Source organism: Carex rostrata, chromosome 1 (genome assembly GCF_964058835.1).
Source record: "Carex rostrata chromosome 1, lpCarRost1.2, whole genome shotgun sequence".
NCBI classification, from domain to species: domain Eukaryota; kingdom Viridiplantae; phylum Streptophyta; class Magnoliopsida; order Poales; family Cyperaceae; genus Carex; species Carex rostrata.
The window spans coordinates 20,431,904-20,452,324 of record NC_135918.1 but is presented as its reverse complement, the minus strand read 5'-3'; the positions used below and the strand labels follow the sequence as shown (position 1 = coordinate 20,452,324).

The 20,421-nt window shown below is 36.4% G+C and overlaps 3 protein-coding genes across 3 annotated transcripts; 2 read left to right on the top strand and 1 right to left on the bottom strand.

Annotated features, from left to right (window-relative positions):
* The first annotated feature begins 1,226 nt into the window (after positions 1 to 1,226).
* LOC144563711 (ABC transporter G family member 41-like) lies at positions 1,227 to 9,125 on the top strand. Its single transcript, XM_078313207.1, has 23 exons — positions 1,227 to 1,699; positions 1,885 to 2,008; positions 2,262 to 2,347; positions 2,453 to 2,537; positions 2,841 to 3,000; positions 3,102 to 3,178; positions 3,325 to 3,378; positions 3,485 to 3,575; positions 3,714 to 4,015; positions 4,185 to 4,780; positions 4,958 to 5,118; positions 5,281 to 5,384; positions 5,512 to 5,665; positions 5,886 to 5,993; positions 6,126 to 6,199; positions 6,350 to 6,682; positions 6,781 to 7,071; positions 7,165 to 7,248; positions 7,338 to 7,471; positions 7,655 to 7,882; positions 8,088 to 8,259; positions 8,421 to 8,675; positions 8,758 to 9,125. Exons 1-23 carry the CDS (start codon positions 1,275 to 1,277, stop codon positions 9,022 to 9,024), a joined length of 4,365 nt encoding a protein of 1,454 aa, XP_078169333.1. The 5' UTR covers positions 1,227 to 1,274; the 3' UTR covers positions 9,025 to 9,125.
* An 848-nt stretch (positions 9,126 to 9,973) lies between these two features.
* Positions 9,974 to 11,533, top strand: LOC144563685 (S-adenosylmethionine synthase 1-like). The gene is made up of 2 exons (XM_078313174.1): positions 9,974 to 10,887; positions 10,984 to 11,533. Exons 1-2 carry the CDS (start codon positions 10,039 to 10,041, stop codon positions 11,320 to 11,322), a joined length of 1,188 nt encoding a protein of 395 aa, XP_078169300.1. The 5' UTR covers positions 9,974 to 10,038; the 3' UTR covers positions 11,323 to 11,533.
* A 1,294-nt stretch (positions 11,534 to 12,827) lies between these two features.
* On the bottom strand, positions 12,828 to 15,901 carry LOC144563695 (S-adenosylmethionine synthase 2). Its single transcript, XM_078313184.1, has 5 exons — positions 15,751 to 15,901; positions 14,898 to 15,028; positions 14,332 to 14,676; positions 13,846 to 14,214; positions 12,828 to 13,553 (listed from the first exon to the last, which is right to left on the bottom strand). Exons 2-5 carry the CDS (start codon positions 15,021 to 15,023, stop codon positions 13,221 to 13,223), a joined length of 1,173 nt encoding a protein of 390 aa, XP_078169310.1. The 5' UTR covers positions 15,024 to 15,028; positions 15,751 to 15,901; the 3' UTR covers positions 12,828 to 13,220.
* Positions 15,902 to 20,421: the final 4,520 nt, after the last annotated feature.

Here is a 20,421-nt window from a genome sequence, read left to right as displayed (position 1 = left end):
TTCCAAACTAATTGTTTTTTTTTTATTATTTTGTTTTGTCTGTTAAAATATAAAACAATTGTACAAAAATAGATGGTCGTTCTAATTAATATATTTAAATTCTACAAATATTAATTTTATCTATATTTTTAAAAGCTTTTCATATTTTAATAAAAAAAAAATTAGTTTAGAGATAAAAATTTTACCGATACAAACTCTTAAGTCGATAAAATTCCTATCATCTTTTTTACTTGTAAAAATCTACAGATACTCCTGTTTCTATGTCTTCTTTTTAAATATTTTCTACAAACAAAAAATTCTCGAGAGTGTCCATTCATCTTTCTTGGAAAGTCTGCTTTTTCTATTTTTAAACTGATTTTTATATGAAATTTTTGAATACAATCCAAGCAGTTCAATCAATTTTTACCGGTCTAATAACATAAGCGATCATGTAAGAGAACCAAATCGGACAGGTGACTGATTCTGATTTTTTCTGGTCCAGTCCGGTTCTGATAACAAGGCATAAAAGATTATAATTGAACAATAACAAACTAATTTTGTTTTTAATGCATCACAGAATTCAACAGAGAAGGGTTAGAGATGCAGAGCTACAAGAAATCTAACAGAGCTTTCTATTCAAGTGCTTGTTATATCATGTGATTTTGCTTGAAGCATGTCGCTTTTCTCGTATATCCCATGTAAACTATTTTTTTTTATCATATATATATATATCGTGTACGTTAGGAGCACAAAAAGAGGGTGCATTTTAACCCTCCTCCTGTATATATTAATTTATATATATATACGGAAATGGTCAAATTAATAGCCAGTTAAAAGGGCCAATCGAGATGAGCACATGCAACATGCAGGCTGTGTTTCTACTAACCACATGCATGCTTAATTAATTGATGCTTTGCCATAAAATATGATATCTATCTATCTATCTATCTATCTATCTATCTATCTATATGTGTGTGTTCGTCATGAGTTCGTGTGATGTCATGCATGACAGCTTCAAAAAACTTCAAAACGAATAATAAATTTTAATCTTTTTGAAACTTATGAGAAAAGGAGAAGATTGAGCTGTCGACGTGCATCGATCCCTCCAGTACCCTTACGTGGTCAACTATACTTAATTAGTTATATCATAATCATATAATTAAAGAAATTAATTAACTATATATCCATCACATCACATCGATCCCTTTGACATACAACAACCATAATTAGGAGCATTGACCTAGAGAAATAATTTGTTAATAATAATTAAGCTAGAAGAAAAGTGTAGTAAATAAATGGAAAGAAAAAAGGATGAGGATGGGGATGAGATGAGTGATGATGATGATGATATTCAGAGCAATACTGGTAGTGTTAATAGCATAGGGAGAAGCAGAAGATGGTCATTCCGGGAGGCCGCCTTGAGTTTGAGCAGAGGAGATGAAGAAGAGAGAAAGAGGGGGAGAGATGAGGAAGAGGAGGAGCTTCAACTTCAATGGGCAGCCATAGAGAGGCTGCCCACGTATAACCGACTCAGAACCTCTCTCTTCTTCCAGAACCAACATGTTGTTGAAGAGGGAGCAGAGAAGCAGGCCGGGCGAGTGCCAGTGGATGTCGGTCGGTTGGGACCCATGGAGAGGCACCTTTTCATCGAGAGCATGATCAAACACATAGAGAAGGACAACTTGAGTCTTCTCCAGAAGCAAAGGCGCCGAATTGACCGGTACCCATTTCTCGTTTCAATGAAATCGATGAGTTTATTTCTCCACTTTTATAAATAAAAAAAATCAAAAAGTTCACTCTATATTTCAACCTGAATCCATTCAAAATGTTATTTAAGCTTCTTGTTTCTTGTAATTAAAATACAATAACGCAGTCAAACTGAAACTAATTAATGGTCATTGACAGAGTCAATGTGAAACAACCAACAATAGAGGTGAGGTACAAGAATCTTTCTGTCGAAGCCGAGTGTGAGGTGGTGCAAGGAAAGCCTTTACCCACATTATGGAACATTCTCATGAGCACAATCTCGGTTAGTACGCTACGCATATTTTCAATAATTAACAGTCATTTCCGGTCACTATTCTTAATTAAAGTATCTTGGCCTCTGTACCGATAGATTCAGGTTCAGGTTCAAACCACCATACCAGTTTGATACATATGGTACAGACACGGTTAATATGGACTTAATTAATTATATGTATAAGAGGAGTGCTGTAGTATTTTGGCGCACAAAAATATATATCCCATTTGCATTGTGTGAGTGTGTGTGTGTATATATATAGGGTGTTGCAAGATTGCCTGGATTGAACCGTCGACAAGCAACAATTTGCATTTTGAAAGACGTCAATGGAGTTATCAAGCCGTCCAGGCAAGTTAATTCATTTAATACCAATTTTCCCAATTTCAAAGGACTTTAAATTTAATTATATAATTTTTTGAACAATTAGTTAGTAATTGACAAACAATTAAATAGGATCACTCTCTTGCTTGGACCTCCGGGATGTGGCAAATCGACTTTCTTACGAGCTCTCTCTGGAAAGCTAGACAAATCTCTCAAGGTCCCTACATGCATCCTTGTAGCTTGCAAACTTTCAATTAACATTCTTAATTTTTGCAAAATAGTAATTAGAACATGACACTTTTCCCATTTGCAATATTAATTATTTTAGGCCATTTGCTAATAGAACTGGCCCCACCAAGGCTAAGTCAATAGTGACTAGACTGCCCTGCTTTTTGGCATCAAGTAGCAAACCAAATGGCTTTGTCTCCTGTTCAACATCTGGATAATATTTGAAAGGGGTCAAACTAATGTACATATATAGCTTAAAATTTTTAGAATAAAACAGACTTTATTTTTGTAGGTGAACGGGAAAATTAGCTATAATGGATACAGATTAGATGAGTTTGTACCAGAGAAAACATCAGCATATATTAGCCAACATGACCTCCATATTCCTGAAATGACGGTAAGAGAGGTTTTGGACTTCTCTGCAAGGTTTCAAGGAGTTGGTAGCCGAGCAGGTAATTGCGCAAATCCATCTCCTAATTCCTATATTATGATTTTATTTTTTTTGACAATAAGAATGAGTCTATCGTGTTACTTTCGAAACAAAAATTTACAGAGATTATGAAAGAAGTAATAAGGAGGGAGAAGGAACAAGGAATTACTCCTGACCCCGATGTAGATGCTTACATGAAGGTAAAAAAAAAAAAATTAAAATTACTTGCCATTTTTGGTTTTAGAATTAAATCAAAAGGAAATAGTGAGAAAATAAAAAGAATAACTTCAAAAGTATTATTTTCAATTTCCTAATAATACATGGAGTAATGGAACTTCTGATACAGGCCATATCTTTGGAGGGGTTAGAAAGAAGTTTACAGACAGACTATATCATGAAGGTAATAAATAATAAGTAAGCTCATGTTAAAAGTAGAGGAAAAAAAAAAGCTTAATAGCTGTAACATAATATAATCCACATTATTTTAATATATTAATTATAAGCAGATAATGGGGCTAGACATATGCGCTGATACAATCGTTGGTGATGCCATGAGAAGAGGCATCTCCGGTGGCGAGAAGAAACGACTAACTACAGGTAATCTATCAAATGTTTCCCATTCTTTATTTTTATATCTTTGTTTCAGTTGTTTTTTAGGTGTTTGATTGGTTGATGTCCTCACTACATCAGCATGTATGTTTATTAAATGAAAGTATACATATTATTATTTACCAGGAGAGATGATAATTGGACCTTCAAAAGCTCTATTTATGGATGAAATATCAACCGGATTAGACAGCTCCACAACTTTCCAAATAGTCTCGTGCCTTCAGCAGCTGGCCCACATAGCAGAGTCTACTGTTGTTGTTTCGCTTCTCCAACCAGCACCCGAAACTTACAATCTCTTTGATGATATCATATTGATGGCTGAGGGGAAAATCGTGTATGACGGACCCAGAGATGAAATTTTGAACTTCTTCGAGGAATGTGGATTTAAATGCCCTGAGAGGAAAGGAGCTGCAGATTTCCTACAAGAGGTATTAATTTTACAAATTACATATATTGCAAACTAAAAAAACATTCATGAATACTGTCAAATACCATAGTTTCTTTCAAAAATGGCAATCGGTCTTTTACACATTGCTGCACACTTGGTTGTGTCAGAACATGATATTTTTCAAATAAAAAAAAAATGGTATGGATCAGGTGCTATCCAAGAAGGATCAAGAGCAGTACTGGAGCCGATCAAACGAGGCTTATAGCTACGTCACGGTGGATGAACTGATCGAAATATTCAGATCGCACAAGGTTGGACAGGATTTATCAGTCGATCTAGCGAAGCCATATGACAAGTCAAAGTGCCACAAAAATTCTCTTTCCTTCAGCATCTATTCTCTCTCAAAATGGGAGTTGTTTAAGGCATGTGTCGCCAGAGAGCTGCTTCTCATGCGCAGGAACTCCTTTGTTTATATATTCAAATCTACTCAGCTGGGTCTACTTGCACTGATCACTGGTACAGTATTTCTACGTACACGCATGGGGGTCGATACACTTCATTCCAATTACTATTTGGGCTCTCTTTTCTTTGCATTGCTCTTACAAATGGTGAACGGCTTTCCTGAACTGGCAATGACTGTAACCCGACTCCCAATTTTCTACAAGCAAAGGGACCTCTTCTTCTACCCAGCCTGGGCTTATTCAATACCTGCTTCTCTCCTCAAAATACCAGTCTCTTTGTTAGAATCGGTCGTCTGGACAACCATTACTTATTATCTTATTGGATTTACACCTGAAGCACCAAGGTAAATGCATTTTGCCATTCCTTCTCTTCTTGTCTAGTTTACATACACTATTTTTATGGAATTAGCATCAACCGCTTTCCTATATTTGTTAAAATTGAAGGACAAAAAATAACAATACCTTTGCTAGAAATTCAGTTTATGGTTTCAATTTCCTTTGTACAAATAAAATTATTTCAGGTATTTCCGTCATCTCCTGCTACTATTCTTTCTTCATGCACTGTCTCTGTCTATGTTTCGATGCGTTGCTTCCTACTTCCAAACAGCGGTGGCTTCTACTGTGGGGGGCACTCTTCTTTTGGTGATTTGCTTGCTTTTTGGAGGATTTATTCTCCCATACCGTAAGCAATTGTTTCTGTTTCATTTCTTACCAATTTGTTATTAATTACTAGTTAGAGAGAGGACCAAAAGAAGACAAAAGTATTTGAGTTCTTTTAGTTTTAAAAGCTGATAGATTGTTTGGATGGATTTGGTAAACTGTTGATTTATGAATCCTTTTATAGCTTCCATACCGCAATGGCTCAAATGGGGATTTTGGGTTTCGCCTTTGACATATGCTGAGATTGGTCTTGCTATAAACGAATTTCTTGCACCGAGATGGCAGAAGGTAATATCATAACTAAGCTAAAGTAAAATAAGTAAAATGATATATTCTTGCATAGCCTGCTCTTAGCATTTCTTTTCTGATCCTTTGTTTCTCTATTTTTTTTTTTCTCTTTTACTCATCAAACTAGATGCAATCATCAAATGTAACAATTGGGACACAAACGCTGATAAGTCGCGGGTTGAACTACCCTGGATATTACTACTGGATAGGAGTTGGAGCCCTTATCGGTTTCATCTTTTTGTTCAACTTTGGGTTCACTCTTGCCTTGACCTTCAAAAGACGTACGACTCTGTTATTTCAAGAGAAACAATTAACCAATCATTAGTTATACCTAGCTACAGCTGAATTGCTGTAGATAATTAACAGTTTCCCAAGTGGACTGTAACAACACAAAATTAGCTGTTAGGCTTGGTAAATATTTAAATTAATTGAGGCGCATGTACCGGTCAATTGAAATTTGTATTTGGACTAAATTATTTACAAATCGGTCATCCATTCCAGCTTATGGAGCTTCGAAGGCAATCATATCTCGTGAAAAGCTTCATCAACTTCAAGGCCATAAAACTCTGGATTCATCAACAACCAGCCCTCAAGAACCCAAGAAGGCCGGTATGTGATTATTTTATCTAAAACTACTAGGAATAACATTTTTTTTTTGCTGACTTTATTATTTTTTTGTCAATTGGTGAGGACCTATTTGACAATATAATTATAACTAACAAAAAATATTGTTCTTTGCAGGGAAGATGGTGTTGCCTTTTACACCCCTCACTGTATCATTTCAGAATTTAAATTACTATGTTGATGTTCCTCCGGTAAGTTTGTTGTGCAACAATTCATGTATTTGTTTGCTTTTATATACAAAGATGTATACATTAGAAATTGTTCCCAAGGATCAACTAGATTTGCAGAGATGTGGCACTATAAACAGCAGAAACTCATGGGCAATTCAAATTATGATGTAGGAAATGAGAGAACAAGGCTATGCAGAGAAACGACTCCAACTTTTACACAACATAACAGGGGCGTTTCGGCCAGGTGTTCTTTCGGCATTAATGGGGGTTACTGGAGCAGGAAAAACAACCTTATTGGATGTTCTATCAGGGAGAAAAACAGGAGGGTATATCGAAGGAGAGATACGAATTGGTGGATATTCTAAGGTGCAGGAAACCTTTGCAAGAATATCAGGTTATTGCGAACAGATGGACATTCATTCTCCACAAATCACTGTGGAGGAATCTGTTGCTTATTCAGCTTGGTTGCGTCTACCAGCAGAAATCAGTGCTAAAACTAGACATGTGAGCTCGTTCTGCTTATTTTTATCATATATACCTTCTGATTGTATGTAATAGAAAAAGAAAATGAAGTGATTACTGTTTGGTGTTAATTTATGTAGGACTTTGTAAATGAAGTGCTTGAAACAATAGAGCTTGATCCCATAAGAGATGCGTTGGTCGGCTTACCAGGGTTGAATGGTCTGTCAACCGAACAAAGGAAAAGGTTAACTATAGCAGTGGAGTTGGTATCTAATCCATCAGTAATATTCATGGATGAGCCCACCTCTGGTCTTGATGCCCGTGCTGCCGCAATCGTCATGCGTGCCGTTAAAAATGTTGCTCAAACCGGTCGAACTGTTGTCTGTACCATCCACCAGCCAAGCATTGACATATTTGAAGCCTTTGACGAGGTACATACTACTTTTCTTTGATTCAAAACCAAAGCACCGTCTTGCTTCTAACAGACTCAACTATTCACTCTATCCATTTCCTTAAACTCTCAGCTAATTTTGATGAAAAGGGGTGGAGAATTGATCTATTCAGGGCATTTGGGTCGACATTCGTGTAAAGTTATTGAATATTTTGAGGCAAGTTTTCTGATTCCTAGTAAAACTTGGGAAAAAGAACCCAATAACTTAATTATTATAAGTGCTTAATCTTACAAAAAGGTTTTCAGGGTATTTCTGGAGTACCAAAAATCAGGGATAACTATAATCCGGCAACATGGATGCTAGAAGTTAGCTCTGCATCAATTGAGGCGCATATGGGAATAAATTTTGCGCATATATACAAGGAATCAGATCTATACAAGTGAGTACTTATGACCTTCTAGAAACAAGTGTCGGTAAATTTTAAATGTATTCAGTTTTATATTTTTCATCGGTTGGTGCACAGAAATCATGTTGTCATGTGTATGTAACTCTTTGAGCAAAGCAATTAGTGCAACCCATCATCATTTTCTTTATATTATTTGGAATTTAATTTATATTGAAGGGAGAACGAGATTCTGGTAAAACAACTAAGCACGCCTCCACCAGGGTCGAATGATCTCAGATTCGAAACCCGTTACCCGCAAAAGTTCTGGGTGCAGTTCAAGGCTTGCCTGTGGAAGCAATCATTGTCCTATTGGAGAAGCCCTCACTACAACATGGTCCGCATAATGTTCATGTTCATATCATCTGTCATGCTTGGCCTGTTGTTTTGGAAGCATGGAGGCAGAATGTAAGTTTCATCTATCCCGCAACTTCCAAAAAAACAAAAAGTTATCTAGTTCTTGACGTACTAAATATTGGAAAGTTTGTATACAACCTCTAAATTGATCTTTAGAGAAACGAAGAACAGAAAGAAAAAGAAGAGGAAAAAAAACACTATCATTTCTTATTAATGTTTACAGAATATTCTTTAATTTGTTATCACTTTTTTTCAGAAATAACCAACAAGATTTGTTCAATATATTGGGCTGCATGTATGCTGCAACAGTGTTCGCCGGAATAAATAACAGTTCATCAGCGATACCCTTCATTGCTGTTGAACGCACTGTCGTCTACAGAGAGAACTTTGCAGGAATGTACTCTCCTTGGGCTTATTCCTTTGCTCAGGTCATGTACCTGATCTTGATTTAATTTCCTCATCAAATACTACTAACTTCCCTTGTGGCTAGTTAGTTATAAAAAAAAAAAGTTACATTTACAAAAAAAGTTTAACTTAATTAGTCAATAAAGCACAAATACATATATTTGTTTGCATGCATGAATTGCAGGTTGCAATGGAGATACCGTACGTGTTGTTCCAGGTAGCGCTGTTCATGATCATAGCATACCCATCCATCGGTTTTGAATGGGATGCCGGGAAATTCATATTTTTCTTCTACACCATGTTCTGCACACTTTTGTACATGGTTTATCTCGGCATGATGCTCACCGCTATGACTCCTACCGTTCAACTCGCCTCCATTCTGCAGTCTGTTTTCTACCAACTCCTCAATCTTTTCTCCGGCTTCGTCGTTCCTCGTCCCGTATGCAACCACATCAACCCTTTTGTTGCTTGAAATTACATAAATGTTTAGAATATATTAATTGATTAGTTTTTCCATGCAGCAAATTCCGGGATGGTGGATTTGGGTGTACTACTTATGCCCGTTGGGGTGGACGCTAAATGGCCTCTTCACCTCGCAGTACGGAGATGTCTCCAAAGTAATTGTCATATTCGGAGAAAATAAATCCATTTCACAGTTTCTAGAAGATTATTTCGGGTTCCACCATAACCGTTTACCGCTTGTCGCTGTAATTCTCGCACTGTATCCTATTGCTTTTGCTACTCTTTTTGGTTATTTCATTGGGAGAATCAATTTCCAAAGAAGATAACGCAATTTTGATTGCAAACATTAATTGTTTGTTGTTTGTGTAAAGGTTAAAGAAAATTATATTATTATCAAATCAAGGCAGAGATTAAGTTCTAGGAAAAACATGTGTGTTTGCTCTTAAATTTTAACATAAATTTTTTGATGTTGCATAGCTTTGCGTTTTAATAATTTCTTTTAATTGCTGTTGAATTACATACATGACAAGGATCCATATATATTTTGGAAATTATTTTTTACAAGCATATAAATACATATATGTGAGTAAAATGTCCTTGTATCGTTGTACAAAATTTACATTAAATAACTTGTTTATGATAAATAAAGAATATATAAACCTGTTTGTAATGCAAAATAGCTATACATTAAAATATGCAATTCTGATGCAAGTCTATTGTTTTTTTTTTATAATAAAAAAAAAAAAAAAAGTTTTCGTTGTTAATTATTTTTCCATCTGCATTCTGCACTCATGTAATTCTGAAGGGGAGGTGAGTGATGGAAGGCTTTGAAATGGGCCTTGATTGAATTTAACTATTGATGGATAAATCTTCATCTTCGAATTGTCGAATGCATTAGTTTTGTTAAATTTGAGCAATATATTATACTAATGGGCTTTCTGTCGATGCAAGCTCTGCACATATATGTCACTACATCTACATTACTGTGTACTAACAATTTAACAAATTAACTAAACAACGTTCAATTCTAAGTATTATATATGATCAATAACAAAACATCTAAGTAGCTAAATATAGGAGGTCAGACAAATGTATCGAGTTGGCTTTGTGGTTAACAAAATAAATATATTCTAATTAAAAGGTCCATTTTTTTCTGAGGTCCAAAATATTTTGTGGAACTAGCTAGAGACTATATATAGATAGGAATACTAGTCTATAAATTGGCTAAATGTAGCATTAATTAAGTAAGAGGTCAGGTGAATCCTTATATTAATTTGTGTAGCGAGACAGAAAAATAAAATAAGAAGAGAAGAGAAGAGAAGGTAAATTAATTGGCAGCAATGGCATCAGCAGTAGGTGAGAGCAGCTTCTTGTTCACATCAGAATCGGTGAACGAAGGGCACCCCGACAAACTGTGCGACCAGGTGTCGGATGCAGTGCTTGACGCCTGCCTCTCACAGGATCCAGAGAGCAAGGTTGCCTGTGAAACATGTACCAAGACTAACATGGTCATGGTCTTCGGTGAGATCACCACCAAAGCCAATGTCGACTATGAGAAGATTGTGCGTGACACCTGCCGCAACATCGGCTTTGTTTCTGACGATGTGGGTCTCGATGCCGACAAGTGTCGTGTCCTTGTTCAGATCGAGCAGCAGTCCCCTGACATCGCTCAGGGCGTGCATGGTCACTTCACCAAGCGCCCCGAGGACATAGGTGCCGGTGACCAAGGCCACATGTTCGGCTACGCCACTGATGAAACTGAAGAATTGATGCCCCTTACCCATGTCCTTGCCACCAAGATCGGTGCCCGCCTTACCGAGGTGCGCAAGAACGGCACGTGCTCATGGCTACGACCGGACGGCAAGACTCAGGTGACAGTAGAGTACCGCAATGAGGGGGGTGCCATGGTGCCGATACGGGTCCACACTATCCTCATCTCAACCCAGCATGACGAGGGCGTGACCAATGACAAGATTGCTCAGGACCTCAAGGAGCACGTCATCAAGCCCGTGGTCCCTGCCAAATACCTCGATGACAATACCATCTTCCACCTCAACCCTTCAGGCCGTTTTGTTATCGGTGGGCCCCATGGTGATGCCGGTCTTACAGGACGCAAGATCATCATAGATACCTACGGTGGATGGGGGGCCCACGGCGGAGGTGCCTTCTCTGGCAAGGATCCCACAAAGGTATATATAGCCGGATAATAGATACTAGATGAGAGGAATATATAGCTAAATCGATCTAATTAATTTTCTGTTTCAATCATCTCATATGGTATGTAGGTGGACCGTAGTGGGGCATACATTGCAAGGCAGGCAGCAAAGAGCATTGTGGCTGCTGGGCTGGCTCGGCGTTGCCTGGTGCAGGTGTCATACGCAATCGGTGTGCCGGAGCCATTGTCTGTGTTTGTGGATTCATACGGCACGGGCAAGATACCCGACAAGGAGCTGCTTAAGCTTGTCAAGGAGAATTTTGATTTCCGACCGGGGATGATTGCAATCAACCTCGACCTGAAGAAAGGAGGCAACCGCTTCATCAAGACCGCTGCTTACGGCCACTTTGGCCGCAACGACCCTGATTTCACCTGGGAGGTTGTCAAACCTCTCAATCCTCAGAAATAGAGGCAGGTCGTCAATTCATGATTTCATATATTTGCATCTTCAATCCACTTTTTTCCTAGCATCTTATTTTTTTTTTATTTCAATTCATATTTGTAATGTTAGAATTTCAGATAACCCCGTCAATTCATGAAGTTTTGTTTATTTTTGGCATTTCTGAAGCTTGTAGGTTTTTTTTCTATATGATCAATATGCAGTGTAATAAATATTAGCGACCAGACTTGGCCGCAATTTTTATATATAAGAAAATTGAAAAACAAAATATTAGAAACGAGAATGGGTCTGTGAAAATTTTAAAAACAGGAAGGGGTACACGACCCATGGCGTCCCTCAGGGACGCCATACCAAATTCAAGTCCGACAAAAAAATAAATTTTTTTTTGAAAAACCAGGGACGCCATGGCATACCCCAGCCCAAGAATTTCAGCAAAAAAAAAAAAAAAAAAAAAAATTAAATTCCAGGGACGCCATGGCATATCCAATCCCATATACAAAAGCTGAAAATAAACTTTACTTAGTGTTTTTCAGCTGAAATTTGACTTAGCGTTTTTCGTGAGATTTATATATGGGACTAGATATGCCATGGCGTCCCTGGAATTTAATTTTTTTTTTTTTTTTTTTTTTTTTTTGCTGAAATTCTTGGGCTGGGGTATTCCATGGCGTCCCTGGTTTTTCAAAAAAAAATTTATTTTTTTCGTCGGACTTGAATTTGGTATGGCGTCCCTCAGGGACGCCATGAGTCGTGTACCCCTTCCTGTTTTTAAAATTTTCACAAACTCATTCTCGTTTTTAATATTTTGTTTTTCAATTTTCTTATATATAAAAATCACGGCAGACTTGGATTGTGTGAATACGAACATTGTTATATTCCTCTGCTGTTCAAATGCACACTGTTGCCGGGTTTTTTTTTTTTTTTTTTTTTTTTTTTTAAGTATAATGGCCTACTCAAATGATTGTGTTTGATATTTATTTTCTTATTGTAAACAAAATATATGTATACTTGTAAACAAAATATATGTGTACTCGTAAACAAAAATAGTAGGAAAGAAATGTATTACAGTTTCGTTTCAAGGTAATTTGGTCCTGGTGGTCCTTGAAAGATAAACAGAGGTCTCTTCGGTGGAAGAAACAGACAAATCTTTGACAATTTATATTGAAACAAATCTGTGTGCACAGCAGAATCAGATTTAAGAATTAAATAAATGGACACTTGTGGGAGAAGTAATAATTTTGCTTGCCGACATAAACAGCTCAGCTTACTAAAACGGAGCAAGCACATGGCCATTGGCCAGCATGCGCGTAGGAATAATAAAATAAACAAATGGAACAGGCACAATCACATGCCCAACATGCCTGGTATTAAACGCACTCGCTCTAAATGAATCTCTCTAAATGAATCTCTCTCTTAATTAGCCCAATACTTGTGAGATCTGCTTTACAGTACTTGATCCCTATTAATAAAAGCACACCAGACTTATTGGTTCATACAAGGATAAAGAAAGCACCTCATAATTCAATCGTTCATATAACTCTTGCATAGGCAACACATACAAAGCACACTATAACTCCTGTCAAGAGTTGTGGCCAGTCAACACAGCATTAGGTAAACAAAACAAAAAAAACAAACCAAAAAAAAAACGCACAGAGAGATAGGAGGGGGGGAGGGGGGTGAGAAAAAAATAGAACATAAAAGTAATGACAGTGACAGTGACAGCCCCCTCATCACTCCAGTTATTACTGTTTAACTAACAACATAATAGGAATACAGCTAAACCAACCCCATTATCATCCAAGCAAGCAAAGTAGGTCTCTCTCAAACCAACCAACCCAAACCCCCAAACTGGGCATGCATGGCATGGGCATATATTATAAGAATATTGGGGATTAATGAATGAACGAATCTCAGTACTTGAGAGACTTGACGATCTCCCAGGTGAAGTCAGGCTCGTTGCGACCAAAGTGACCGTAGGCAGCTGTCTTAATGAAACGGTTGCCTCCCTTCTTCAGCTCTAGGTTGATAGTGATCATGCCTGGCCTGAAGTCAAAGTTCTCCTTCACTATCTTCAACAGCTCCTTGTCTGCCATTTTCCCTGTCCCGTATGAATCCACAAACACAGACAGTGGCTCCGGCACACCGATAGCATACGACACCTGCACCAGGCACCGCCTAGCCAACCCTGCTGCAACAATGCTCTTTGCAGCTTGGCGCGCAACATAAGCCCCACTGCGGTCCACCTTCAATTACAAAATACAAATTAATTACTTCTGTGCAATTGTATGACCTGTTAATTAGGTATCATCAACAGTAATATCCTGTATAATTGGGAGGGACTAACACACACTATTTTCCATTCATAGTACAAATATAAAATGCAGGTCAAAATCCATCAAGATGACTTGGATATATGCTGAATTAGAATATATCAAATTGAGCTGACTGATAAAAAAAAAAAAAAAAACTAAATGTCATGCATCTTTTTAAATATAATTTTTTTTGGTAAAATGTTGGCACAGGAAAGTTCAGTACCTTTGTGGGGTCCTTGCCGGAGAAGGCACCACCACCGTGGGCTCCCCATCCACCATAAGTATCAATAATGATTTTGCGTCCTGTCAGACCAGCATCACCATGGGGCCCACCAATGACGAAGCGACCGGAGGGGTTAAGATGGAAGATGGTCTTCTCATCCAGGTATTCAGCAGGGACCACAGGCTTGATGACGTGCTCCTTGAGGTCACGAGCAATCTCGTCATTTGTCACAGTCTCATCATGCTGGGTCGAGATCAATACTGTGTGAACTCTCACTGGCACCATGGCACCTGCCTCATTGCGGTACTCTACTGTCACCTGGGTCTTTCCATCAGGACGCAGCCAAGCACAGGTACCATTCTTGCGTACCTGATATTTTTACAAAATTGAGATGCTCAATTAGTTCCCAAATCACCAAATTAATTTAAAAGAGTATAATGGGCACAGATTTATGTATATTAAATTTGATCAAAATAATTAATATACCTCAGTAAGTTTGGCACCAAGCTTGGTGGCAAGCACATGGCTGAGAGGCATCAGTTCTTCTGTTTCATCAGTGGCATAGCCAAACATGTGGCCCTGATCACCAGCACCGATCTCCTCTGGCCGCTTGGTGAAGTGGCCGTGCACACCTTGTGCAATATCAGGTGACTGTTGCTCAATCTGGACCAGCACACGGCACTTGTCAGCATCAAGACCCACATCATCAGACACAAACCCGATAGAACGGCAGGTGTCACGGACAATCTTCTCGTAGTCAACATTGGCCTTGGTGGTGATTTCACCGAACACCATGACCATGTTTGTCTTGGTGCAAGTCTCACATGCCACCTGTTGTGTCATAAGGTCTTATAAGTGATGCTTATAGCACTTCATTATTCTAAAATGTGCAATTCAAATTAGCTAATTCCTTGTGAAAATTGTCTAATTACATTCAGAATCCTTTTAAAAATCCAAATTTCCAAACTAATAATTCAAAAGGAATCAAAATCTTTCTTAGATAAGATCCAGTAACTACTTTTGAAAGAAAGGAGTAAAAGAGTAAAACAAACCTTGCTGTCAGGGTCTTGGGCAAGGCATGCATCAAGAACTGCATCAGAGATCTGGTCGCATAGTTTGTCGGGGTGCCCCTCGTTCACAGATTCGGAGGTGAAGAGGAAGGTATCCAAGGCTGCCATTTGTTCTGTGAGGCAATTTAACATACAGGTTATGTGAGTTGTAAAAATACACTTTTCTAAACCAAAAGATTCAAGTGACCCGTTAAGATATCACTAATGAAACATAGAATCGCGTGCTCAGTGTGAAATATGTACTTAAAATGTTTCCAAGATCTCTGTGTTTGATGCACATCTGACATTTGACAAGACTGAGTTCTCAATTGAGAAGTTAATAAAAACATCTGATCTGACCGCAAATACATAGAAAGGGCTGAAAATCTTAATACTATCTGAACTCTCTAAGTGCAAATTACAGTGCGACGGGGTCAGATCTAGCTAGATAAGTTCACCAAGGCCAGATCCAAGCTGGAAAAGATCTCGCTCATTACAGAAGATCAAATAAAGATCGATACATCTCCCAGATCTAACAATATAAGTCGCAAAAAATGGATAAAACTCGAGAAAAATCACCTCCAGACTTGAAAACTACTTATAGTATACAACGGATGTAATTAAACCTCGTCTTTTTTACACTGATTGGATCGATTGGGTAGGTATTGTATTTCTATGAAGTCTGACAACTGAGATAGTAAAGAGAACAAACTAAATGTTTAACAAAGTCATATACACAATTTTAGTACCGATTTCCCAATTGAGAGGTCAAAAAGATGTAAAAAAAATAGCGAATTAGCAAAAAAAAAGGAAGAAAGGAGAGTGAGATTGAGTAGAGATCTAATCTAGTAAGTACCAGGTAGGAGAGAGAGAGAGAGAGGAATAGGATCCTTGTGCTTGGATATTTTAGGTGCTGTTTGAATATAGCAAAAGGATTGGCCTTGCCCCTGCTTCCTCTTCCACGAGTTGAGGGCTTGCTTCGGCGTCTCTATTTATAAAGACTAGTTGAAAGGAGAGGAAGAGGACGAATCAGGATATACGACTGAGATTTAATCTCACCAACTCCTATCTGATCCGATTGACGGTCTAGATTTACGAGGCCTCTGAAGACTGGAGCACAGAGAGGTTGGGGGTGGGTGGAGTGGAGTCTGATGATGTGTGCAAGTGGACTCGTCCGCACCTAGGCATTGGGATTGTAAAATCCCGGATGCACCAGGTCTTTTACGTACACTGCAGGAGAAGCACCACTGCACCCCCGTCTCTGAGTCAAAATGTTGTAGAACAGGCGCATGTACAAATAAAAATAGAGGCATCAACCGGACAACCGGTAGTAGCAGGTTAAAGAAAAAGTATGGGTGACTGACCTCACCTGGACGGGCCCGTCATCCAAGTTCACCTTGACCCGGCCCACTGTCAAATTAGTAAATACTAAATTCTTTTTTATTTTTTTTCCTAAATCATGGGTTGGACCGTTGGAGGTAAATAAATAGTAAATTTTAAAGGAATCATCGAATTGTCCACAGCTAGTTGTTCATATTTTGTTTAAAAAAAATTGTCATTTGACGTGCGTGAATCCTATAAAATTTCATATTCAATGCTATAAACTTATGTAACTAATCTTATAAAAAACGCATTTTAAAATTCTAACATCCAGCGGGACCACTGTGTACTTACAACTTACACAACTTGTCGAACTAATTGTATTTGATGCGGGACCACTTGATGTTTACAGTTAATTACAGTTTTAAATCCTTCTAGAATATTTTAAAATTGAACCACTTCTCAAACTTGCAGTTTTTTCAAAATAAACCCAGAAATTATACAAAATTAATTTTTTTTCATCAAAATTAATTTTTTTAATCAAAATTAATTTTTTTAATCAAATTTTATTTTTCAAAATTAAGATTAATTTTAATTTTTTTCTTCAATTATTAATATTTATATATGCATCTATATCCTATAAATTAATACTACACATACTGTAAACACATACAGATGCAAACTATAGAACTTCAATACCGTAAAATTTTCAAATGTAAACTATAAAACTAACAAATGCAAACTATAAAACTGTAAATCTGAAACCTAAAACACTATAAAATTGAGATAAGCACACTGTAAAATTCAATACGATAAATCTAAAAGATGTAAACAGTAAAACTAACAGATACAAACTATAAATCATCAATACATCAAATATTCACAACCACATTGTTAAACATTAGTAACTGTTCACAAGATGAATACTGTAAAATTAACATTATCAATACTGTAAAATCACAAGATAAATACTCCAAATCGCCTCTCTATCATCTCTTTCCTCCAGATTTCCACAAGATGAATACTATAAAATCACAAAATGAATACTGTAAAATTAACCGGGTGAATACTGTAAAATGACAAGATCAATACTTCATATCGCCTCGCTTTCATCTATTTCCTCCAGATTTTCACAAAATAAATACTGTCAAATTAACCGGGTGAATACTGTAAAATAACAAGATCAATACTCCATATCACTTCTCTATCATCTCTTTCCTCCAGATTTTCACAAGATAAATACTGTAAAATCACAAGATGAATATTGTAAAATTAACCGGGTGAATACTGTAAAATGACAAGATCAATACTCCATATCGCCTTGCTTTTATCTCTTTCCTCCAGATTTTCACAGGATGAATACTGTAAAATCACAAGATGAATACTGTAAAATTAACAGGGTAAATACTGTAAAATGACAAGATTAATACTCTATATCGCATCGCTTTCATCTCTTTCCTCCAGATTTTCACAAGATAAATACTGTAAAATTAACCGGGTGAATACTGTAAAATGACAAGATCAATACTCCATATCGCCTCGCTTTCATCTCTCATCCATATCGCATCTCTCAGATTGTCTCGTCATATCTCCTCCATATTGAAATTCAACAGAAATAAAGAAATAATTACGAGATCTGTTATTGCATCAAATCAAACAACAAATTCAATTAAAAGTTCAAAATAATGCTAGATCCGTTACTTCATCAAATCAAACAATAAATTCAATAGAAATAAAGAAATAACTCACTAGATTTAAATTTTGCCCTGTTTTTCAACCCTAACAACTTCTATTCGATCGACAGTGAGGAGGAGGGTGCAATAACACCGCCTCCATTGCGATGAGAGGAGAGTCACGATTGAGATCGGCAGTTGGGATGACAGTAATGGGAATTGAAGGAGGAATAGAAGCCGGAGGCTTATGTGCGGTTGAGACCTGGACAGAGATGGGGATGGTGGCGCGAGGGGGCAACAAGGGACGGGCGAGAAGAACAATGGCGGAGGGAGCGGCATAGATGAGAGACTCGATCTCATCGATTCAAAAAATGGAAATAAACGATCGGGGAAGAAGAGAGGTTTAAATAGGCATGAAAGCCCGTTAGAAGGTGGTCTAACGGTGGGGAATGAAGATAATCTGTGACAGTTAAACTGAGAGTGGATAATGTTTGTGGACAGAACGTGGACAAAAATTTGTGGACCATAACCTTTTCTCAATTCTAAATACTAAAATCTAACAACCCAATCCATTATAAATATTGACAAATCATCACTTGACGATTTTTTTACTTTAATAATTATCATATTTTTTTTCAAAATTAGATTTAAATTTAAAATTCAGACATAATTTACATTATCTATGTATCGTGTTTGCAAAAAAATAAGATTTGATGTATGTTTCATTGTATATCGAGTAATTGGAAATTTTAAAATAATAAAATTAACAAAATTAAAACATAAAAAAAAAATCTAGGTGAGAAATCAATCATTGGATGTTTTTCGAGTATGTCACTCAATTTTCTATTATTGTTTTGATTTTCAATTTTCTATCATTTGAGGTTAACATTCAGAATATTTATTATCTCAAATTAAAAAAATACCGCAATTAAACAAAATATCATAAATCATACTCATTAATAAGATGGGCTGATGTACATCGCCAAATTAAAGTTATTGTTTTAATCTGCGTTAATATTTTATGATATCAAGGTTTTCTATCCAAAATTGTTAAAAATGATTTCATAATTAAATGTTCTTGGAGATAAAATTTTACTTTTTAAAAAAAAAAATTATTATTACTTTAGATTGATACAAAATTATTGTTTTTTATGGTCCATAATTTTTTCAAAATCAGTAATTTTGTATCTATCTAAAAATAATAAAGTTTTCTAAAAAAAAAATTTGGTCTCTAAGAACAATTTAATATGGAGGTCATGTTTGAACGGTTCGTATCAACTATTTAAAATTTAAAATCTGAAATATTAAATCAAATTAAACAAAAACTTTAATTTGCGATATATATTAGCTCATCACCTTTTTTTAGGGCATGTTCGTTTGTCATGGGATTGTACAAGATGAGATTTGACGAGTTCAAGAACCCACTTTTTTATTTGCGGGAACCCACACTCATAATTATGTATGAAAATAATTATGAGAACATAATGAATGAGTATTCGGTTGTACCGTGGGAATAATTATGGGAAATCATATTTTCTTTCTAAAAAAAGTTGATATCAATAAAATAATTATAATAGAATAATTATTATATAACAAAATTAAGAAAAAACAATTAAAAATATTTAGCTTTTTGCATGTAGTATAAATCAATTTTTGAATGATTTAATTTTTTTTAGTGTAATTTAGTTTTTTGTAGTGTAATTGTAGAATAATGTAGAGTAATAAAATGAATGTTAATATTTAATTGGGTTTGCATGTCATGCATGTTAATATTTTTTTGGAGGGAGAAGAAAGGTATTTAAAAATAAAAAAACATGGAGATTGAATAGGCTACTCGATCTAGCCTATTTGGAATTTTGTGTGGCCACTGCGGCGAAAAAGCTGGAAATAGATGGAGACCGACTCCCCCATTCGGTCTCTCCAAAAAGTAAAATGTGGAGACTGAATGAGGATTCGTTCTTTATGCTTCTTGTAAAAAAAAAAAAAAAATTATGTTGTCTTGCTAAAATTAATTTTATTAATTATGATTTATAAAAAAAATTCCGAACGCCTAACTGGATTGATTTATAATCCAATCTGGTCTAAAACCATCAATTAAAATTTAAGTGGATTTATAATCTAATCTGGTCCAAAGCCATGAACAGGCCTATACATTTACATTGTAGATAGATTTGCCTAATTTGAGAAGTCAGGTCAGACTTTTACTCGGCTACCTACCTACCCCTACTCCTGCCCCTGGGCCCCTACCTACCATCACTAATTAATCCCTAAAAAACATTTTATTTGTTGCATTTTAGAAAGGTAGGTGACCTATTTTCTGTATGTCCTCCCACTTGAATTAGCATTAAATAAAAAAAAAAATAGAAAATAAAAAGAAAAGATGTTTAATTAAGTTGAAAGGTTATTTGGTGTCATTGTTTATTAGTTGAGAAGGGAGTTGGTGGATGGTTACTTAATTGATGGGCATAGGCTGACTCAGTAACCACTAACCACTTGAATGAATTAGTATGAAATGAAATGAAATGAAATGAAAG